General features: G+C 36.7%; 1 protein-coding gene across 1 annotated transcript in view; it reads right to left on the bottom strand.

The window, feature by feature from the left end:
- Window positions 1-18,811, bottom strand: part of CF2H8orf34 (chromosome F2 C8orf34 homolog) — a 405,526-nt gene that overhangs the window by 35,849 nt on the left and 350,866 nt on the right. Inside the window, 1 exon segment of the mRNA XM_019822764.3 lies at window positions 6,449-6,496. Coding sequence (XP_019678323.2) covers window positions 6,449-6,496 — 48 coding nt within the window.

Genomic DNA, 18,811 nt, shown 5'->3' with positions numbered 1-18,811 from the left:
ATGGATAGCCTATTTTTGGATTCTCTAAATGCAATCAATCAGTGATTTATGTCATCTGTGGCCATGGAAGTTCAGTATGTTTAGAGAAAAAAAAAATGCTCTTTTGCTTAAACTTTCCCCATTGGATACTCCAATTCTGAGACAACTGAATATCCCTCTTCCTTTGGATAAATATGAAAACAATGCACAAAACATCAGCTTCTATCTTCCAAAAAGGATTAATCGCTTTCATTTTTACTTCTATAACCATAGGATCCACATAAAATAAAAATCCCGGAAGCATGTTGCATGTAAAGTGAAACAAAATTACCCTCCTTCAGGTACATTTAATAGACTGCTCTCTCTGACACAGAATTAATTCTACACTTCCATTGAAACAAATTTCTCCATTTATAACTTACATATGTAAATTAATACAAGCATACCTCATTTTATTGTGCTTCCCAGATACTGTGTTTTTCACAAATGGAAGGTTTGTGGTAAGCCTGTGTGCAACAAGTCTATCAGTGCCGTTTCCCCAACAGCATTTGCTCACTTTATGTCTGTCACATTTTGCTAATTCTCTCAATATTTCAAACTTTTTCATTAATATTTTATTTGTTATGGAGATCTGTGATCAGTGACTATGACTTGCTGAAAGCTCAAGTAATGGTTAGCATTTTTGAGCAATAAAATGTTTTTAAATTAAAGTGTATACTTTTAAAAGATATAATCATATTGCACATTTTATAGACAACACAGCATAAACAAAATTTTTATACGCATTGTGGAAGCAAAAAATTCATTGACCAGCTTTATTGCAATATTTGCTTTACGGTAGTGGTCTGGACCTGAACGCACAATATCACCAAGGTATGGCAGTAAAGTTTGAAAGTACCTTTCTTTTCGTATTTGTTAATGAAATGTCTTGTATTCTCAGACTGAGATCCATGATTTTTTAGTAAATTATACTTTTACAGCCCATTTCTTTTGGGAATTGTAAAAGGTCAATTAAAACCTAAAAAGAGGGAAGTAATAAGTTTAGGATGCTATAAGTTTGAACTCATAGAATTTGGGAAAAGAAAACAGAAAAAAGCAATAATGAAGTTAGAAAAATACGGTGTATTGTGGAAAACATTACAAAATAGATGCAAGGTGCTAAAATAAATTTATGTGACAAACTTGCTATACTACACTGGGCACTGGGACCGCGCTCCATTTTATGTCCTAATTCATGCCATTTGGTGACATTTCTCTGCAAGGAAATTATGGGATAAAATTGTAAGGTTTTGAAATGGAGGAGAGATTACTGAGTACAGACAATGGAAAATAAATCATTTTTTTCCTAGCATGTCCTTCTAGTTCCTGATTCTGTGGAGGTTCTGAGTCTTTCATGGACTTTTCATGGACATTGTTTATAGAAATTGCCAGTACTGCAAATGATTCTAGCCCATACATTGTATCCATTTGAACGTGATTGGTTGGTACCCTACAGATATTGGTCAGTTTTCCCAGTTTTTCCATCTCTTTATAACTTCAGCATTTCCTATTTGACTGTATATCTAAGGGTTTAACCGTCCTTTGAACTGGTTGTAACACTTTACTGGTCCCCTTACTAATTAATGAATTGAGTAAGTCTTTGATATGTGTTCATTTTATACCTGTATGAAAACCAGGATTAAGACTTAAAAAAAAAAAACAAAAAACATTGTAGCAACGTGGATGGAACTGGAGAGTGTGATGCTAAGTGAAATAAGCCATACAGAGAAAGACAGATACCATATGTTTTCACTCTTATGTGGATCCTGAGAAACTTAACAGAAACCCACGGGGGAGGGGAAGGAAAAAAAAAAAAAGAGGTTAGAGTGGGAGAGAGCCAAAGTGTAAGAGACTCTTAAAAACTGAGAACAAACTGAGGGTTGAAGGGGGGTGGGAGGGAGGGGAGGGTGGGCGATGGGTATTGAGGAGGGCACCTTTTGGGATGAGCACTGGGTGTTATATGGAAACCAATTTGGCAATAAATTTCATATATTGAAAAAAAATTAAAAAAATAAAAAACAAAAACAAGTTATCCTTTAACAAAATGTATCAGTTCTAAATGAATGTCAAAGACAAAATAGGGTTTCCTTGAAAAAAATTGTTTCCTCCTTTCTTAAGTGAATGAAACTATGTCACAAGTAATAATATTGGTTTTTAAAAAGTGAATCCCTGTGCATGATAAAAAGTAAGTTGTACCTTATCTATGACAGGATAATGGCATGCACTTTCCACAGAAGTGTAGTTGGAACTTCATGACAGTCGCCATCACGCAATAGTACAACTCAGAGAACAAGACGGGCCAAAATAGGCATGAGAAGTGATTTTAAGATACTGTGTTGCATAGAATCAGCCTCCTTTCCGGTTCAGACCGTAGAGCTGGCAAAACCAACCTCCACAGATTTGGAAAAGGGCCTGCCTGCTCTACATGCTTTTTTTCCTGTCTGACACCCTTAGCAATTGCCAATCTGCCATTTGACACCTTGAGTTTGTTCACACTCCTGTGTGTGTTGCCTCCGGCCTTCACCAGCTAGCTTCCTGCAGACGTGAGGAGCTGCTCTAAATTGCTCTTTACAAAGTTTCAAAAAATCATTAACTTCAGTCTTTAGTTCTTTATAGCTTCTCACCCATTTAGGTTGACAATACTTTTCTGATGCATATACATTTAAATTAATAAATCTCTCATGATTAGGGGATTTGTAAGCAGTGCACTATGCTACTTTCCAATTATTCATATGGGAAATGTGATGTTTTATATTTATTTATTTATTTATTTATTTATTTATTTATTTATTTATTTATTTAAATATATGAAATTTATTGCCAAATTGGTTTCCATACAACACCCAGTGCTCATCCCAACAGGTGCCCTCCTCAATACCCATCGCCCACCCTCCCCTCCCTCCCACCCCCCATCAACCCTCAGTTTGTTCTCAGTTTTTAAGAGTCTCTTATGCTTTGGCTCTCTCCCACTCTAACCTCTTTTTTTTTTTTTTTCCTTCCCCTCCCCCATGGGTTCCTGTTAAGTTTCTCAGGATCCACATAAGAGTGAACACATAGGGGGAATGTGATGTTTTAAACACATTAGCTTTTCTGTAAAAAGTGTGACAATCAAGCTTTGGAAGCAGTTGATTTTGATAAGTAGTTTCAAATTCTATACATTTTTTGAATAACTGTTAGTATTATTTCAAAACTGAAATTTCTGTGACTTGAAATTCTTATTCCTACCTGAGTTACCAAGTGTTTTACAAGTGAAGAACACATAATTTCTTTAAAATTTTTGACCATAAGAATGATTTTGAAGATTAGGAAAAGTAGACTATTTAAAAATATCTCATTTTATATTTGCTCAAAAATACAAATCCTATTCTGGAAAAATAATATATTAAACAACAAAAAATGTTGAATGGAAATTCCATTTTAATTTTGCTTGTAGAAGAGACCGTATTGTCTCTTTAGTTCGATTTAGGTCTAAACAATATTGACTTAGTGTCATGTGGTTATAATTTTGTCTAATTATAAGACTAAATTGAAAAAAAGCAGACTTTGATCTGCAAAAAGTTGTCCAAACTTTAAAAAGAAATGTTAGATATATTTAAAAATGTAAACACTGTGGTTTATTCAAGTTTTAGTGTATATACTACATAAAAGCAAATGTTTGCTAGCCCAGTTTTAACTTCAATGCTTCTAACATTTATAAAAATTGTTCCTTATCGTTTGTGACTCTACTAAGAAGCAGAAAGAGAACAAACGTGAAAAAAGAGTAGACGTGAGAGAAAAAATTATCATTTTATGGCTCACATTCTCAACATGCTCTCCATGGAGAAGAATTTGAGTATATATTTCCTAGAGACGAAATGAATTAATATCTGCAAAAAGAAACGAACTAGTAATAAGTTAAGAGCTCGCTAATTAAGATCATACTTAGATGGGGCACCTGGGTGGCTCAGTCGGTTGAGCGTCCGACTTCGGCTCAGGTCACGATCTCACGGTTCGTGAGTTCCAGCCCCGCTCTGTGCTGACAGCTCGGGGCCTAGAGCCTGCTTCAGATTCTGTGTCTCCCTCTCTCTCTGCTCCTCCCCTGCTCACACTCTGTCTCTCTCTCAAAAATAAATGAAAGATTAAAAAAAATTTTTTTAAAGATCACACTTAGAGTTTTATTGTAAGAAATGATCACATGTTGGTTTAAAAAAGAGCTTAAATCTAAATATAAAACAATATTAGATGAAACCACTATGTCAGAGCACCTGGTTACAAGTTGGTTGAATGTCCAACTCTTGATTTCAGCTCAGGTGATGATCCCAGGGTCTTAGGATTGAACCCCACATTGGGTTCTGCGCTGAGCATGTAGCCTGCTTGGGATTCTCTCTCTCTTCCTCTGTCCCTCTCCTCTGCTTGCACTCTTTCTCTCTCCCTCTCTCTCTCCCTCTCTAAAAATAAAAACAAAAAAACAAAACAAAAACAAAACACAAAAAAGCTATGTGATACTGAGCTCCTAAAAAAATGCTTATGGGCATACACATACTTATAAATTCAAACTGAGAATCGGTAACAAATCTCATAAGCTGGGGAGATTTTATAGCCCTAGTCAACCAAAAATATTGTTCTTGAGAGTAAATGAATAAACAAAACTCATAAATGTATTAATAAAATTTTCCTCTTTACCTGTATTATACAAAATTGAAGGGTTTGCATGATGTATGTAGTTACTCTCTAGAAATAACATGGAAAGAACACTTTAGGGCAGTGTTTCTCAAACTCTAGGGTGCTTCAAATCACATGAGGATCTTGTTAGAATACATATTTTGATTCTTTGGATCTGGTGTGATTTTGCATATCTTACAAGCCCCCAGGTGTTGTCTGTGTTGCTAGTCAGAGGACCACACCGAGAAGCAATGCCCTGCCAGAACCTCCAACAAAATGGCACAAATCCTCAACCTTGTTATCACATTAAGCATTTATAATAGTGTAGAACATGTATACTTAGATTGCACATAAGGATCTTTTTCTCGGATGAGAACTGCTCAAATTAAAGTTCCATCATCTTGTATGCGGCCCATTTCCTGTACTGGCACCTCAATTTTCTTCTTCCTCCAACAGCACTAGACTGGTGCAGGACACATTACAAAGGGTATCAGGCACCCCTCTTGTAGAGGTGGCCCACCATCCCAGGCCCACCAAGTAGGCCACCACCAAGTAGGGAATGCTGAGCCAAGAGCTTTAGCAACCACAGAATCCTAAAGAGAAATTCTACTTGGGTACACACCGAAAACAGTGTCTGCCTCTCTTCGGCAATATTAATGGTTTTAATGTATTCTAGTCAATCTCTGCATCAAATTCATTAAACTGAAATTTAAAGTTGGTACTCCAACCCTCCGATTTTTTGCACCATATATTTTGATTTTTCTAACCTGAACCCAGACAACCAACCTGGTCTTCTCCTTTCGTTATCTCTTCTCCAGGTGCCTTTGGCAAAACTTCAATCAGCTCCAAGCTTGCAAACCAGAGATGTTAGGGACTTAAAGGGGTGCCATATACTCTCATTTTCCTCTCCGAGTGGTATTTGGAAGCAAGTGTGAGTTTAAGTATGGGTACACTGTTCTGAGGAAGTTTTGAGTGGCACATTCAGTAGGCCACTCAAACTGGATCTTAAATGGATGCATGCGCGCAAGAATAAAATATTTAGAGATAAAGATATTCTATCTTTCTGAGGAGCAATATTCAAACCAAATATTTGGTACTTCTTTGACATCATCACCAGATTATTTCCCAGTCCCCTTCACCTACAACAGATTCAGATAGCTAATTTAGTGACCACTGTGGTTTGGCTTCAGATCAAGTCTTGTGGATTCTATCCACGGGTTTATCAGCAAGTTCCCAAATACCATTTGTAGACAGTCCAAAGACATGTCCTGTGACACAGAGCATGCTTGGATATCTCCAAACTAAATCCAGACATCTAAATGGTTTTCCAACAAAAGTCTACCATATATCTTATTTGTCAAGACAGCACTTTGCTTAATGGCTTGTACAAGTAATGTCCTTGATGAACATTTATCACAGGAATGAACACCAATTTGGTACAGATTGTTCTTTTCATAAGCATGTCTTATTATTTTGTGCACGTGTTTCTCATTTTTTAGGATATCAACAAATGTTTGTGAGTGAAAATATATGATAGCCCTAGGCCTGTGCAGTTGTACACATCATTTTCAGGATGACTAAATTATTATAAGGTATCCCTCTATCAACAAGGAAAAAAACAACATTTTGATGAAATATTATTTATCATCCTGTTTTGTTGGGCATGATCAGTGTGACTGGATATACCCCAGACTGGAAACTGTAGAGCAGATCGAGAAAACCCAAGCGAAATTCGTCCTATATGATAGACTGATTTCAGACTATGTTACAAGGCTAACTTAAAACTCACTTCTTCCAGGTAGTTTTTCAGTGACTGTCCTCCACTGGAGGCTTCTCCCTAGAGGCAAAGAGGAATAGAAGTTGAAAAAGTCAGGGGAAGGAGAAAGAAAGAACGATAGAAGATGAATCATGAAGAGTATTGAAACCTGGGAATAACACCAAATCCTTACTATGCTCCCACCATGCTGATTGGGGTTGTCAGTCTGGTGACTTTCTCCTTGGAAGGAGATCATTTTTTCAAGGCAACAATATTTCTTTTAAGTGGATTTTAAGTCACATAAATGAATAACCACCTGGAATAGCTAACTAAAACTTAGAATGCTAAATGAGATCCGTAAAATTTTGTTATTAATTTTATAAATATGTTAGTTTAAGAAAAAGGTCACCAATTCTGTATTCTATAAATCTGTATGAAGATCTAACACATGGACTTCAAAATATTTTATGGAGAGAGTATAGCTCATTAACCTGTCTTTTCCCAGTGTTTATATGCAGCCTTTCTTTCTCACCTTGCTTGTACATTATTAGTAAATTTTCCATTATTTGCTTTTCACGAGACCTTTATCAGGCACTCGTAATCACTGAGATTTAAATCATAGAAATTTAACATCAAATTAAACATACATTCCAAATCCATCTAAACATTGGTGGTCAAAATTGTCAAACAACTCATTAGTTTGGATAAGTTATATTTTTTATACTACATGGCCAGAGACATTTGGAAATAAATCCTGAGATATCATGAAATGATAAATTCTAGGAGAACATGTGTGTTTAAAGGATAACTAAATACGTGTGAATAAAGCTTACATTTGTTCCTAACTTTTGGAGGACATTCTTTTTAACACTTCAAAGATTCTCCATATATTATCTCATTTAATTGGTTTTCCACTACAACCGGAGGGCAAGACATCCTCTGCGAATCTGATGAATAAAGAAACTAAAGCCTGAGGGGCTCAAGGAAATGCTTAAATTCAAGTGGCTAGGTATGGGCAAAGCCCTGCTGGGACCAGATTCAACTCTGACATTCCTTTCCCTCACTGAAATGAAAAGTTTAAAACATAAAAAATTAAATGTACCTTATTTTTTAAAACTTGTGATGTATACTCCAAAGCACTTTGACCGAGTTAAAAAAAAGAATGCTCATTTCAAAACAAAAATTAAGCTAGAGCGAGTTAAAAAAAAAATGCTCATTTCAAAACAAAAGTTAAGCTAGAAATAAAGTATTGGTTTCCTTAAGCGCTTAGAAATCACAGATGTATAATATTTTCCCCCCCAAATCATGGTTTCCACTAGTGAAAAATTAGTATGCTGTAGTTTAACTGTTTCCAAATGCTTCCAAGCTTGTGGGATTTTCAACGGATATGACAGCCAAAGAGATAGGACAGTTATATTTACTTAAGCTAAAATATAAACTATTAGGAAAAATCAAATCCATATAAAACCCCCAAACTGTGAGGAATTTAACTCAAAGCATATGGAGGAGGCTGGAAATTTTCTTCAGATAAGCTGCTTTTTCTAGTTGGATTTGCTATACTATCTCCCTTTATTTGGATAATTCGTGGAGAGGGAATACAGCGGGATCTTCCAATTTGGCTCTTCCTTGTGACAGAACTAGTCCTTTGTGTACTAGTAATCCCTTCCCCGTCGCCTGGGTTGCCCGGGGTAAGAAGATAGTGAGGCAAACTGCAGTTGGTAAAGATCTGCTTTCTGGAGGGGCCAGCGTTGGAGACCTGCCTGGCTGGCCTCTGAACATCTGAGGGCTAACAGTGAGGCGCTCCAGGGCCGCCCCCGGACACTCGCTGAAGAGGCTATTTGTTTCCTTGGAGCTAGACTGCAATGGTTTTCCCAATTCATCTGGACACTTGCAGTCTTATGCTAAGACCTGCTAATGACTGAGGGTTTTCTTGATGGTCAGATGTAACCAAAGCACTGTGTAGGCTACAGGGCTTTCTTCAACAGGCTTGCTTCTTCCCACAGTGTCAGGTCCTTTTCAATACCTATACCATAGAAGAGGAGAAACCCACACAACATCATTCGTTTCAAAGGCCACACAGACTGGATTTTGGCTGTAGCTACCGTTCATAAATCACTGACATTGGTGGCACTGATGAATGAGGAGCATGAAGTAAAAAGACCACCGGAGGAAAATACAGAGGAAACAAACACTGCATAGAGCATTACAAATTTGGCATAGGGCCGAATGCACAAAACAAAGAACAAAATGTCAGGATCTCTGATCTTAGGGTCAGAATAGATGGCACCAATCAAGAGGCTTGATTCAATATGTCAGTCTCGGGTTCCCCATTTCTAACATGGGACTGTTGAAATGCTGACCTTTCCTCCTTCCCCCCGCTGGGGGCGCTAATGAAATAAAATCCCTTTTAAAAGCAGAAAGCTGTCAACTTCTGTCATCCTTTTCTAAATTTAAAAGAACTGGCATTTTAAATATCAAGTCTCTCTAACAATATAATATTTTGATAATCACCCGGAAGTAAATAAAAATTACCCAAATGCAAAATCGCTTGAAAGAGAAGAAAAGGGATACAAGGCACACAGCGGGGTGCGGAGGAGGGAAAGAGCAGAATATGTGGAAACCATGCCAGACGGAAAGAAAAGAAAAGAAAAGAAAAGAAAAGAAAAGAAAAGAAAAGAAAAGAAAAGAAAAGAAAGGAAAGGAAAGGAAAGGAAAGGAAAGGAAAGGAAAGGAAAGGAAAGGAAAGGAGAAGGGGAGGGAAGGGAAGGGAAGGGAAGGGAAGGGAAGGGAAGGGAAGGGAAGGGAAGGGAAGGGAAGGAAAGGGAAGGGAAGGGAAGAAAGAAAATGTATTTCCTGAAATGTGGTTTCACTTATCATGAATCTTAATATAACCACACTTGAGATGAAAAATGTTTTAAATGTGAATTATAAAATATGTTATAAACTCAGAGAAAGAGAAAATAAAGACTGACATGATTACAGTTTACCATTTGGCATGGGATTATGACTATTAGAGATGAAGGCTCTTGTTGCTCCTTTAGTTATTTTCCAGCTAAGGAAATATTCTTAGTGAGAGGGAATATACTAGAGACAGAGCTAGGACTAGGCCCACACTCTCCTGAATTCAATACCATCTCTCACTATACCAGGCTTCTCTTATTTAAGTGTTTATTTATTTTGAGAGAGACAGAGCGTGCATGCAAACGGTTGGGGGTGGGGGGGTGGGGAGGAGGAGCTGTCAGCACAGAGCCTGATGTGAGGCTTGAACTCACAAAATGTGAGACCATGACCTGACCCAAAATCAAGAGTCAGACGGTCATCCGACTGAGCCACCCAGGCACTCCATGCTTGTCTTATTTAAATCAGTATTTTCTATTCATCTCTTACAAATCCTTATGTAAAATGCATATAGACTTGTATTTTTCCATAGAATATACTTATTCACAAATCTTTTACGTCTAAGGCCTCTGGTATGAATTTCTTCCAAAGAAAGTTTCATGAGACCCCTACTTCCACCAGAATGCTCTTTCTTCCCACCTTCCAACTGAAATTAAACAATAATCCTAACATAGACAGCACCCTCTTAAGAAGAACGCATAGAAGAATGCGAGCTTGATAGGAATGGCCAAGGCATATCTGAACCTAAGGGACTAATAAAACTTCACCCATTATTTATTCCACAAGTATTTATTAAGCACTTATCGCATGCCACATACTGTGCTAGGTGTGGGGACAAAGAGGTGAACAATCCCTAACATAAAAGAACTAAGAACTAAGAACTAAGAACAAATCCTACCGTAAAAAGTTTACCTTGAGAAAACAGTTATGAGAATATAAAACAAATGTTACTCGACATCGGCAAGCCCACGGTGCTACAGTAAAAAAATACGGGGAAAGGGCTCCTAGTGTTCCATTTATTCAACAAGCATGTATTGACAACTCTCATGTGCTAGAAGCTGTTAGAGCCACTGTATACATGTGATCGAAAAGACAAAGTAGAGGAATTAAAACTTGAGGAAATTATTTTTAATCTCAGTCTTAAAGACTTAATTCGCCAGATGAAGGGGCTGAATAACGAGAAGAGCTCATACGAGGCAGAAGGAAAATTTTGTGCAAGACCCCAGACACAATATAGCAAATATATGAAACCACAAATATTTCAATGAAGAGCACCAATTATACTATGCACATAAATGTCTACTGTATTTTTAGATATAGAGATATTAACATCATGCATCATTTCCTAATTCTATACTATAATTTCCTGTAATATAGCTGTTGACATGATGGTTATATGTTGTGTTTTCTAACTGCATTATTATACAGCATTGCCAACTTTGTGGCAGATGTTATAGGAATTGAAGTTCAGCTTTCCAAACTCTAGCAAACTCTATAGGCAGCAATTACCACTGATGTCCAAGAGAATAGGGAGTGGTCTATTTTCAATTAGTAAAAAGCTGGGTGCAGTAGTTTGTAACTCAGAACTTTTGGAAAGCTCAAAAGTCTTTCAGATCATCGATGTTGTCAATAAATGGTTACACTTGTTTGCAGACCATGCATATTAACAAGTGCTGTTTCTAATTGGCCTCAGTGTCTTTTCATATTAAGTTAAAATTTTTCTGAAAACGTATCCACGATCTTGGGAATAAATGTTGCAATAATGCAGAAGTACAGACACCTCTCTTTTCTGAAAATAGCACATTTATCCTTACTGCCTTAGCATTTCTAAGAGCTAAAAAACAGTGACATTTTGAAATAAGATGTTATGATTCACTCTGCCTTCAAGTTCCCCTGAAGCAGCTTATGTTTGTACTAGGAACCAGCAATCTAAGGCATGATCAGAAGCCAAATTTGCACCCTCACAAAGGACAAATAACATTCAATCCCTAAGCACATAACTGACGGTTAAATTAAAATGAAAACGATTTACATGTTTCTTCCAATTTTTTCATGTTAAGCTAAATAAGTCCTTTATGGTAATGCCCTTGCCTTAGAGACTCACCTTAAAAGAATGAAAAAGGGCAGCAGCAATTATGGGATTAATAATTGTCACTAATAGTGTTAAAATTTCAAATTACTTAAGGCATTTTAGCGTTCCTTATTTTCTGAAAAGTAACTTTGCTGTTGCAAAAAAAAAATGTTTTTTTCCTTTAATCCCACATGAAACAAAAAAGGAGGGCAGTGTAAAGCTAATAATGAGAGGCTTCCTGTTTGGGAGAGTGCTAACTTTTATCCGTGGATATTGGAGAAGAGACAGAATGAAAGGGTGGGGCTATATGGATGCTAGTGTTAATGATATTTAATTACGTTGACTTATAGAATAGATAGAGATACATGTTATCGGTCAATTGATTTTTAGAAAACTCCATTTGACCTTGAACTATTCATTGTACTATTGATGTGTGTCTTTTCTGATGTGTTGACTGATTTCCCATATCAATAATTAATAGTTTCACTATTATCATTGCAGAAAGTAGTAGTCGTTTATTCCTCTAAAATGGTTTAATGTGCCAAAACAGCAAACTATCAGCCGTAAGATCCTGGAGAGTCAACTTTTCTTCTGAAGCAGAGTTTCTTCATACATAAAGTATGGACAACAGAACCACATGGTTGTGTTTCATATGAGATGGTGAATGTGTAAGAGTATGGAAAATTTCCACTGTAAAGTGCAATATTATTATTTTGTAAATGCCTGTATCACCACTGATCCCACACCTATTGGTTTTCCTGCTTCCTACCCTGGCCCCACTACTCCTTTGACACTATGATATCTTTATCAAAACACCTGTCACATTCTTACTATAATCCTGGTTACTTGCTCAATCTTTCCCCTTTAACTCTAAGTTGCTGGATGGCAAAATTTATTTTTATTAATTTTTGCCTCCCATGTCCTGGTAAAAGTCCTGGCAAAATGTTTAGAGAATGAATGAATAACTAGACAAACAATCAATTTGTAGATTTTACATAGCTCTAGATCCTATACAAGTCAAAATTTATAAATAGTGGGATAAAAGAACTCAGTCACTTTTATTTATTCAAAAAAAATTTTTAATGTTTATATATTTTTGAGAGAGAGACAAAGGGAGTGCAAGCCAGGGAGGGGAAGAGAAAGAGGGAGACAGAGGATCTGAAGTGGACTCTGTACTGACAGCAGAGAGCCTGATATGGGGCTCGAACTCAGGGACTGTGAGATAATGACCTGAGCTGAATTTGGACACTTAACCGACTGAGCCACGCAGGAGCCTGGCCCTTAAGTCACTTTTAAAATCAGTGAATTATTGAATTTTTAAAATCAGTGAATTATTATTGAATGCTTGTGCAACAAACCCACTGAAGAAGTTGCTGATCATAGGATTTGTTAGTAGTTACTGAATAAAATTTCCACCTTGAAATATGAAAAATATGTATTAGTAAGTATATTTTAATCATTTCTTGGCAATCTACTGCTATGAACAATTATTTTCATAATAATGAAAAATGGAAATGTTCCAAATTGGCCTTTTATTTCTATTTATTATTTATTTTTTAATTAACTTTATTTTGTTTATTTATTTTTGAGAGAGACCAAGACAGCATGAGCAGACACACAGAGAGAGGGAGACAGAGAACCCCAAGCAGGACCCATGGTGTCAGCACAGAGCCCGACGCAGGGCTCAAATTCACAAAACTGTGAGATCACGACCTGAGATGAAACCAAGAGTTGGACGCTTAACAGACTGAGCCACCCACGTGCCCCCAAAATTGGCCTTTTAAAAAATATGAAGAGATACAGAATTAAAGAAAGAGAAGTTTTTTAAAACCTTTGAGAGGTAAAGACTAAAATAGAAGGGGCACAAGATGAAGCAAGCACAAAAGACAACACCTTAAGAGAACCAGAAGGTTAAAAAAAAAAAGAGGCAAAAACAATTTTTAAGGGAAATTTTTTTAATCAAAAAGAAATTAATAAAGGAATTTTTTTTAAGTATTTTAGGGAAAGTGATATATGTTGAAGATAAGTAGAAGGGGAAACAAAGTTGACCCTTGAACACTGCAGGGGTTAACGGTTATGACCCAGTTTCATGCCAGTTGAAAATCCATGTATAACTTTTGACTCACCCATAACTTAACTACTAAGAGCCTACTGTTGACCAGAACCCTTGCCAGGAACATAAATAGTCAATTAACACACTTTTTACATATGATATGTATTATATGCTGTATTCTTACAATAAAGTAAGCTAGAGAAAAGAAAGCATTATTAAGAAAGTGGAAAGGAAGAGAAAAACATTTACAGTACTGTACTGTGCTTATGGGGAAAAAAAAAAGCCCTATACAACTGGCCCTACACAGTTCAAACCTATGTTGTGCAAAGGTCAACAGTATATGGATAATAGAAGACTGTAAAGAAGAAAACAAAAGCAAGGGAAGAGAATAGATACAAAAAATTATAATTCCAGGAAACCTCCCTGAAATAATAATAATACATTCCATATTGCACTGCATGCCTGACAATAATTAGCCAGAAAGACTGACGACCACAAGACAAATTCTAGCAAATTTATTGTATTTTATTTTTTTTTTAATTTTTTTTTCAACGTTTATTTATTTTTGGGACAGAGAGAGACAGAGCATGAACGGGGAAGGGGCAGAGAGAGAGGGAGACACAGAATCGGAAACAGGCTCCAGGTTCTGAGCCATCAGCCCAGAGCCCGACGCGGGGCTCGAAATCACTGACCGCGAGATCGTGACCGCAAGATCGTGACCTGGCTGAAGTCGGACGCTTAACCGACTGCGCCACCCAGGCGCCCCTACAAATTTATTGTATTTTAAAGAAAAAGAAAAAAAATACTTTGGGCATTTAGAAAAACAGCTCACATGACTTATAAGGGGAAAATATTTAGATTATCATTAGATTTTAACAGCAGCGATTTATGCCAGTAGAAAATGAATTAATATATTTAAGATACTGAAGGAAAGAAAATGTGAGCCCAGTTAACTAGTGGAGAATGACCTTCAAAAACCCAAAATGCCTACATGTAAGAACAGATGGTGGGTATTGACTACAGAGTCACCTGTCCTGAGGCCACACGGCAGTTTGAAAGGGGAGTATATACATAGGGTACATACTCTGACAATGTGGATTTTGTGCAACTATTAAAAAATTGGGAGAGAATAGAGAAAGCAAATGCAATTTTTTTTTTTTAGTTTGCAGTATTTATATTGGTAGATGCATTGGCATTTTTATCTTGAGACTCTGCGTATGTTTTAAAACTAATAAGTGATTATGGAATATTTTAATTCTAATATTGCTTTTCTCAATGAAGATCAAAATTGTGGGTATAGGAAAAAGCAGACAAAGATATAACCATAAAAAAATTAAACTAAAGACTTGGTATTCAATACGGGCACCTGGGTGGCTCAGTTGGTTGAGTGACTGATTCTTGATTTTGGCTCAGGTTGTAATCCCAGGGCCATGGGACCCAGACCATGCTGAGTGTGGAGCCTGCTTAGGATTCTCTCTCTCTCCCTTTGCCCCTCTCCCCTGCTCTCACTCTCTCTCTCTATCTGACATTAAAAAAAAAAATTGAAAATGAGTCTTGGTATTTTCTAATCTGAATTGAATGTGTCATTATGAACTGTCCACTCAAAGGGGCTAGAAAAAATGACCAACCCAGTAGCAATGATTATCTCTAGTGTCCTGATTGTGATGTTGAAATACCATTTCTCACTAAAAGGAACTAGGGCCTTTTAAAAAAACACTGGCCTATTCCATATTTGGGGCTGGCTATGTAAAACACAAGCTTGGAATATCTTGTGCTACCCAATAGCAAGGAAGCTACCAGAGACTACCAGGGGCATAACAAAGTGACCCAAAAATAAAATTGAAGCTCTCACAGGCCAAAGATGGGACAATTTGAGATCTAGCAGTGAAAATAACTTCCATAGGTTGAAACATATCAAATAAGTTTAAAGAAAGAATTGGTTCTCTTCTGAAGATAGTAGGGAAAGTATTCATTATCTTGAAAACTGGTAAAGAAGGAAGAGAAATCAAGCAGGCATCCTGCCTTTCTTATGGGAACTGTATTACTGACTAATCAAATGGTAAGTGAAGGAAAGTGTCTCTTAACAAAAGTACTCTAACAAATAAACACAAAATAATTCATGAAATCAAAATATCACCACTTTGCAACTATCAATGAATCAACAGAGTTTGGCATTAAGCCTCAATGGCTGCTAAGATGGTAACATGAGAAACAACCAAATATTTCATGTCCCCTCTAGTTTTGCCAAAGAGGAGCTTTACCCAGTTTCTGGATAATTTGCAGGAACTGAAGGACTGAAGGACTGAAGAATATGTTGAATTATACCAGGAATATGAAGTTAACAAAATTCAGATCGCAGAAAACTACACATCAAATGGCAGGGTTCTTCAACAGATAAACTGTAAGAAAATGCAAGAAATGGCAGAGGAACCTGTAGATTAAAAGAGACTGATTTTTTAAAAGTTGGCAAAGTTGACAACATGTCGACAGAGGCATATTTGAACGATAACTCTCCTTTCAAAATGGAAGGATGATTATAAGTTAGAAGAGCTGTTACTTGTGGGGAGGGGCAGAGGTTGTGACTGGGACAGGGCACACTGGAGAGACTTCTCGGTTATCTAGCAAAATTCTATTTCTTGACCTGGGTAGTGTTGTCACCATAAATAAGTCATTAAGCCATACATTTGCCTTGGGTGAGTTTCTTTTTTTTTTTTTTTAATGTTTATTTTTATATTTATTTTCAAAGAGAGACAGAGTGTGTGTGCATGCACAAGCAGGGGAGGAGCAGAGAAAGAATCCCAAGCAGGTTTCATGCTGTCATTGTGATGCCCGATTGGGGGGCTCGATCTCACAAACCAGGAGATCATGACCTGAGCTGAAATCAAAAGACCCAGGTGCTTAGCTTACTGAGCCACCCAGGCACCCCTGATTTGGGTGATTTTCTATATTTGTATTCTATTTTGTAACAAAAAATATATTTCAAAGTAAACAAATAGCCATTTCTAATATTAAACTATATAGTTACAGACATAATTGTAAGGTACAAAGGCAGCTCTTAAAAATGAGTGTGAAGTATTACAAGGCTCTATTTACTATTGGCTACATCTCCATGGTCACATATCTAATCTCTCATTGATCCAAATCTTTTGGTGTATGTAACAAAGTAATTATTGGTTATATATCTAGAAAAGTAGTTAAAGAACACTCTTATTGTTCTGATTCGATCTTAAACTAATCTAATTATAGCACTGACCTCATAAAAATCAGTTGGCAATTTTGATTTTTACCATTTGAAATAATTAAACCTTTACATTTTCTTCCATTAAGCTTTTAAAAAAATCAATAGATGTCACTTTGGAATCTGTAAAGTACTTGTATAAATTCTCTAAGGTCAGTGAAATATGAATGTCAGTCTCATAATTTAAACCAAACATACAATGTATTCTTTTAAAATTAAATTAACTCGTGTCTTTGCAAAATGGCTAAATGGCTAAGGTGACCAACTTCCTGAACTGTGACTCAGATGGGAGCATGCAGGAAAGCTGATACCCAATGGTCATGAAATACCAAGACTTTTATGTCTCTTCTGTTCTCAGCCCATGTTTCCTTAATTTAAAAAAATGATTGATTTTTTAGATAAGTAACAATACTAGACATGTCTCTACATTGAATGAAACATATTTCTCTAACAGATCATGGACACAAATAATTTAGTGCTTCTTTTAACATATATCTCTGATTTTTAACTTCAACAACAAAAAAGACCAGTTTCACATTTCAGACACCCTTGCATTATTTAATAGACATTAAAGGGCTATAGACTAGTTTAAACTTAATAAGAAAAATTGTTTTTCATTGACTTGTAAATGTAAATAAATATAGGCAGTCCAGGGCAGAAGTCCTGCATTAAAAGTGTATTTTTAAGCTTTAAAATATTTACTTAAAAAAATATTTACTTAAAGGGGGTTGATCTTTTATTTATTTTTAAAATTTTTTTAATGTTTTTCATTTTTTTTGAGAGATAGAGAGACAGAGCATGGGCAGAGGAGCAAAGAGCAAGGGAGACACAGAATCCTAAGCAGGCTTCAGGCTCTGAGCTGTCAGCACAGGGCCTGATGTGGGACTCGAACTCATGAACCGTGAGATCATAACCTGAGCTGAAGTCAGATGCTTAACCATCTGAGCCACACAGGTGCCCCTGATCTTTTGTCTAATTGGTTCCTTAAGTGGTCCAAAAAGAATGCTAGCTGTAGAATTAAGTTTCAAGCGAAATAAACAAAATGTATGAAGTAGCATTATCTAGCCTGTCACAAACTTGGCAGCTGATATCATAAACAGTGCCACTAGGAGAGTTCAGACTTGGCTGGGGGAAATATTTTGAAGCATAATCAATTTTCCAAGAAGAAGAGGTGACCTCCAAATAAATAAGAAAAGTGACTTGGGAAGATAAATATGGTGTTTATCCAAGTATCACAATTACTAACTCTGAAGTTTTGAAAAGACAATTGTCCATTACTATGTCTGAACTCACCACCTGTGTTTATGTATAGTTATTTCTTCTGCTTAATATGACTTGGTCACTGGACTAAGACTTGGCTTTGATTCGATGTATTGTCAGAAAGTGGGAAACATGATGTCCTAGAGAGGCAAGAGTACAGGCTTTAGAGTCCAGCAGCTATGGGCCCATACCCCAGTTCTGTCACGTATGCACATGTGCGTTGGGCAAATTATATGACTTCCCTGGGTCTTGGTTTCTCCTTCAGTCAATGGTGATAACACCATGAGCACCTCATGGGCTATTATAATGATTACATGAAACAATGTCCACAAAGCAGAGAAGACAAGTATGAAAGCCTGGCTGTCATCATTATTTATCAGGATAATAAGTACTAGTACTAGTATTAGGAGGCTTTCAGGGGATGAAAGACAGAGAAAGCCAGCTTCACACTATGTAAGGTAGGAGAATTAGAGATATGCTTAATTCTTTAAGAATGTAGCTGGAAGGGGGACCTGATGCAGGGAAATTAGATGCTGCTTTTTCATTTATCCAGTCTTATTTGGGTGTCACTTTCATTACAAGGATCTTGCACCTTCAGTGACAGGTAGTTATTGAATGGCTTCCCATACAAATCAGATTTCAGCAGTGCATTCAACGTGGATGGATGGCAAGGGAAAGGGGACTTTTAAGAGGCTGGACATAAGAACTAGAAAGAAGCAAATGACACAAGTCAAGAGAAATTATTGAGAAAGGGAAGTAAGAATGCATCCTTAACAGGACTTTATTCCTGACCATCTCTCCTTCTTCAATTCAAGACCCTCCCCAACACTCAAGTCATACTGAGTAACCTCCAGTTCCCCTACAGTCAGTGTCTCT

The sequence above is a fragment of the Felis catus genome, chromosome F2, assembly GCF_018350175.1.
Source record: "Felis catus isolate Fca126 chromosome F2, F.catus_Fca126_mat1.0, whole genome shotgun sequence".
Taxonomy (NCBI): domain Eukaryota; kingdom Metazoa; phylum Chordata; class Mammalia; order Carnivora; family Felidae; genus Felis; species Felis catus.
Note: the sequence above shows the minus strand (reverse complement) of the source record. Positions and strands in the feature narration are given on the sequence as shown.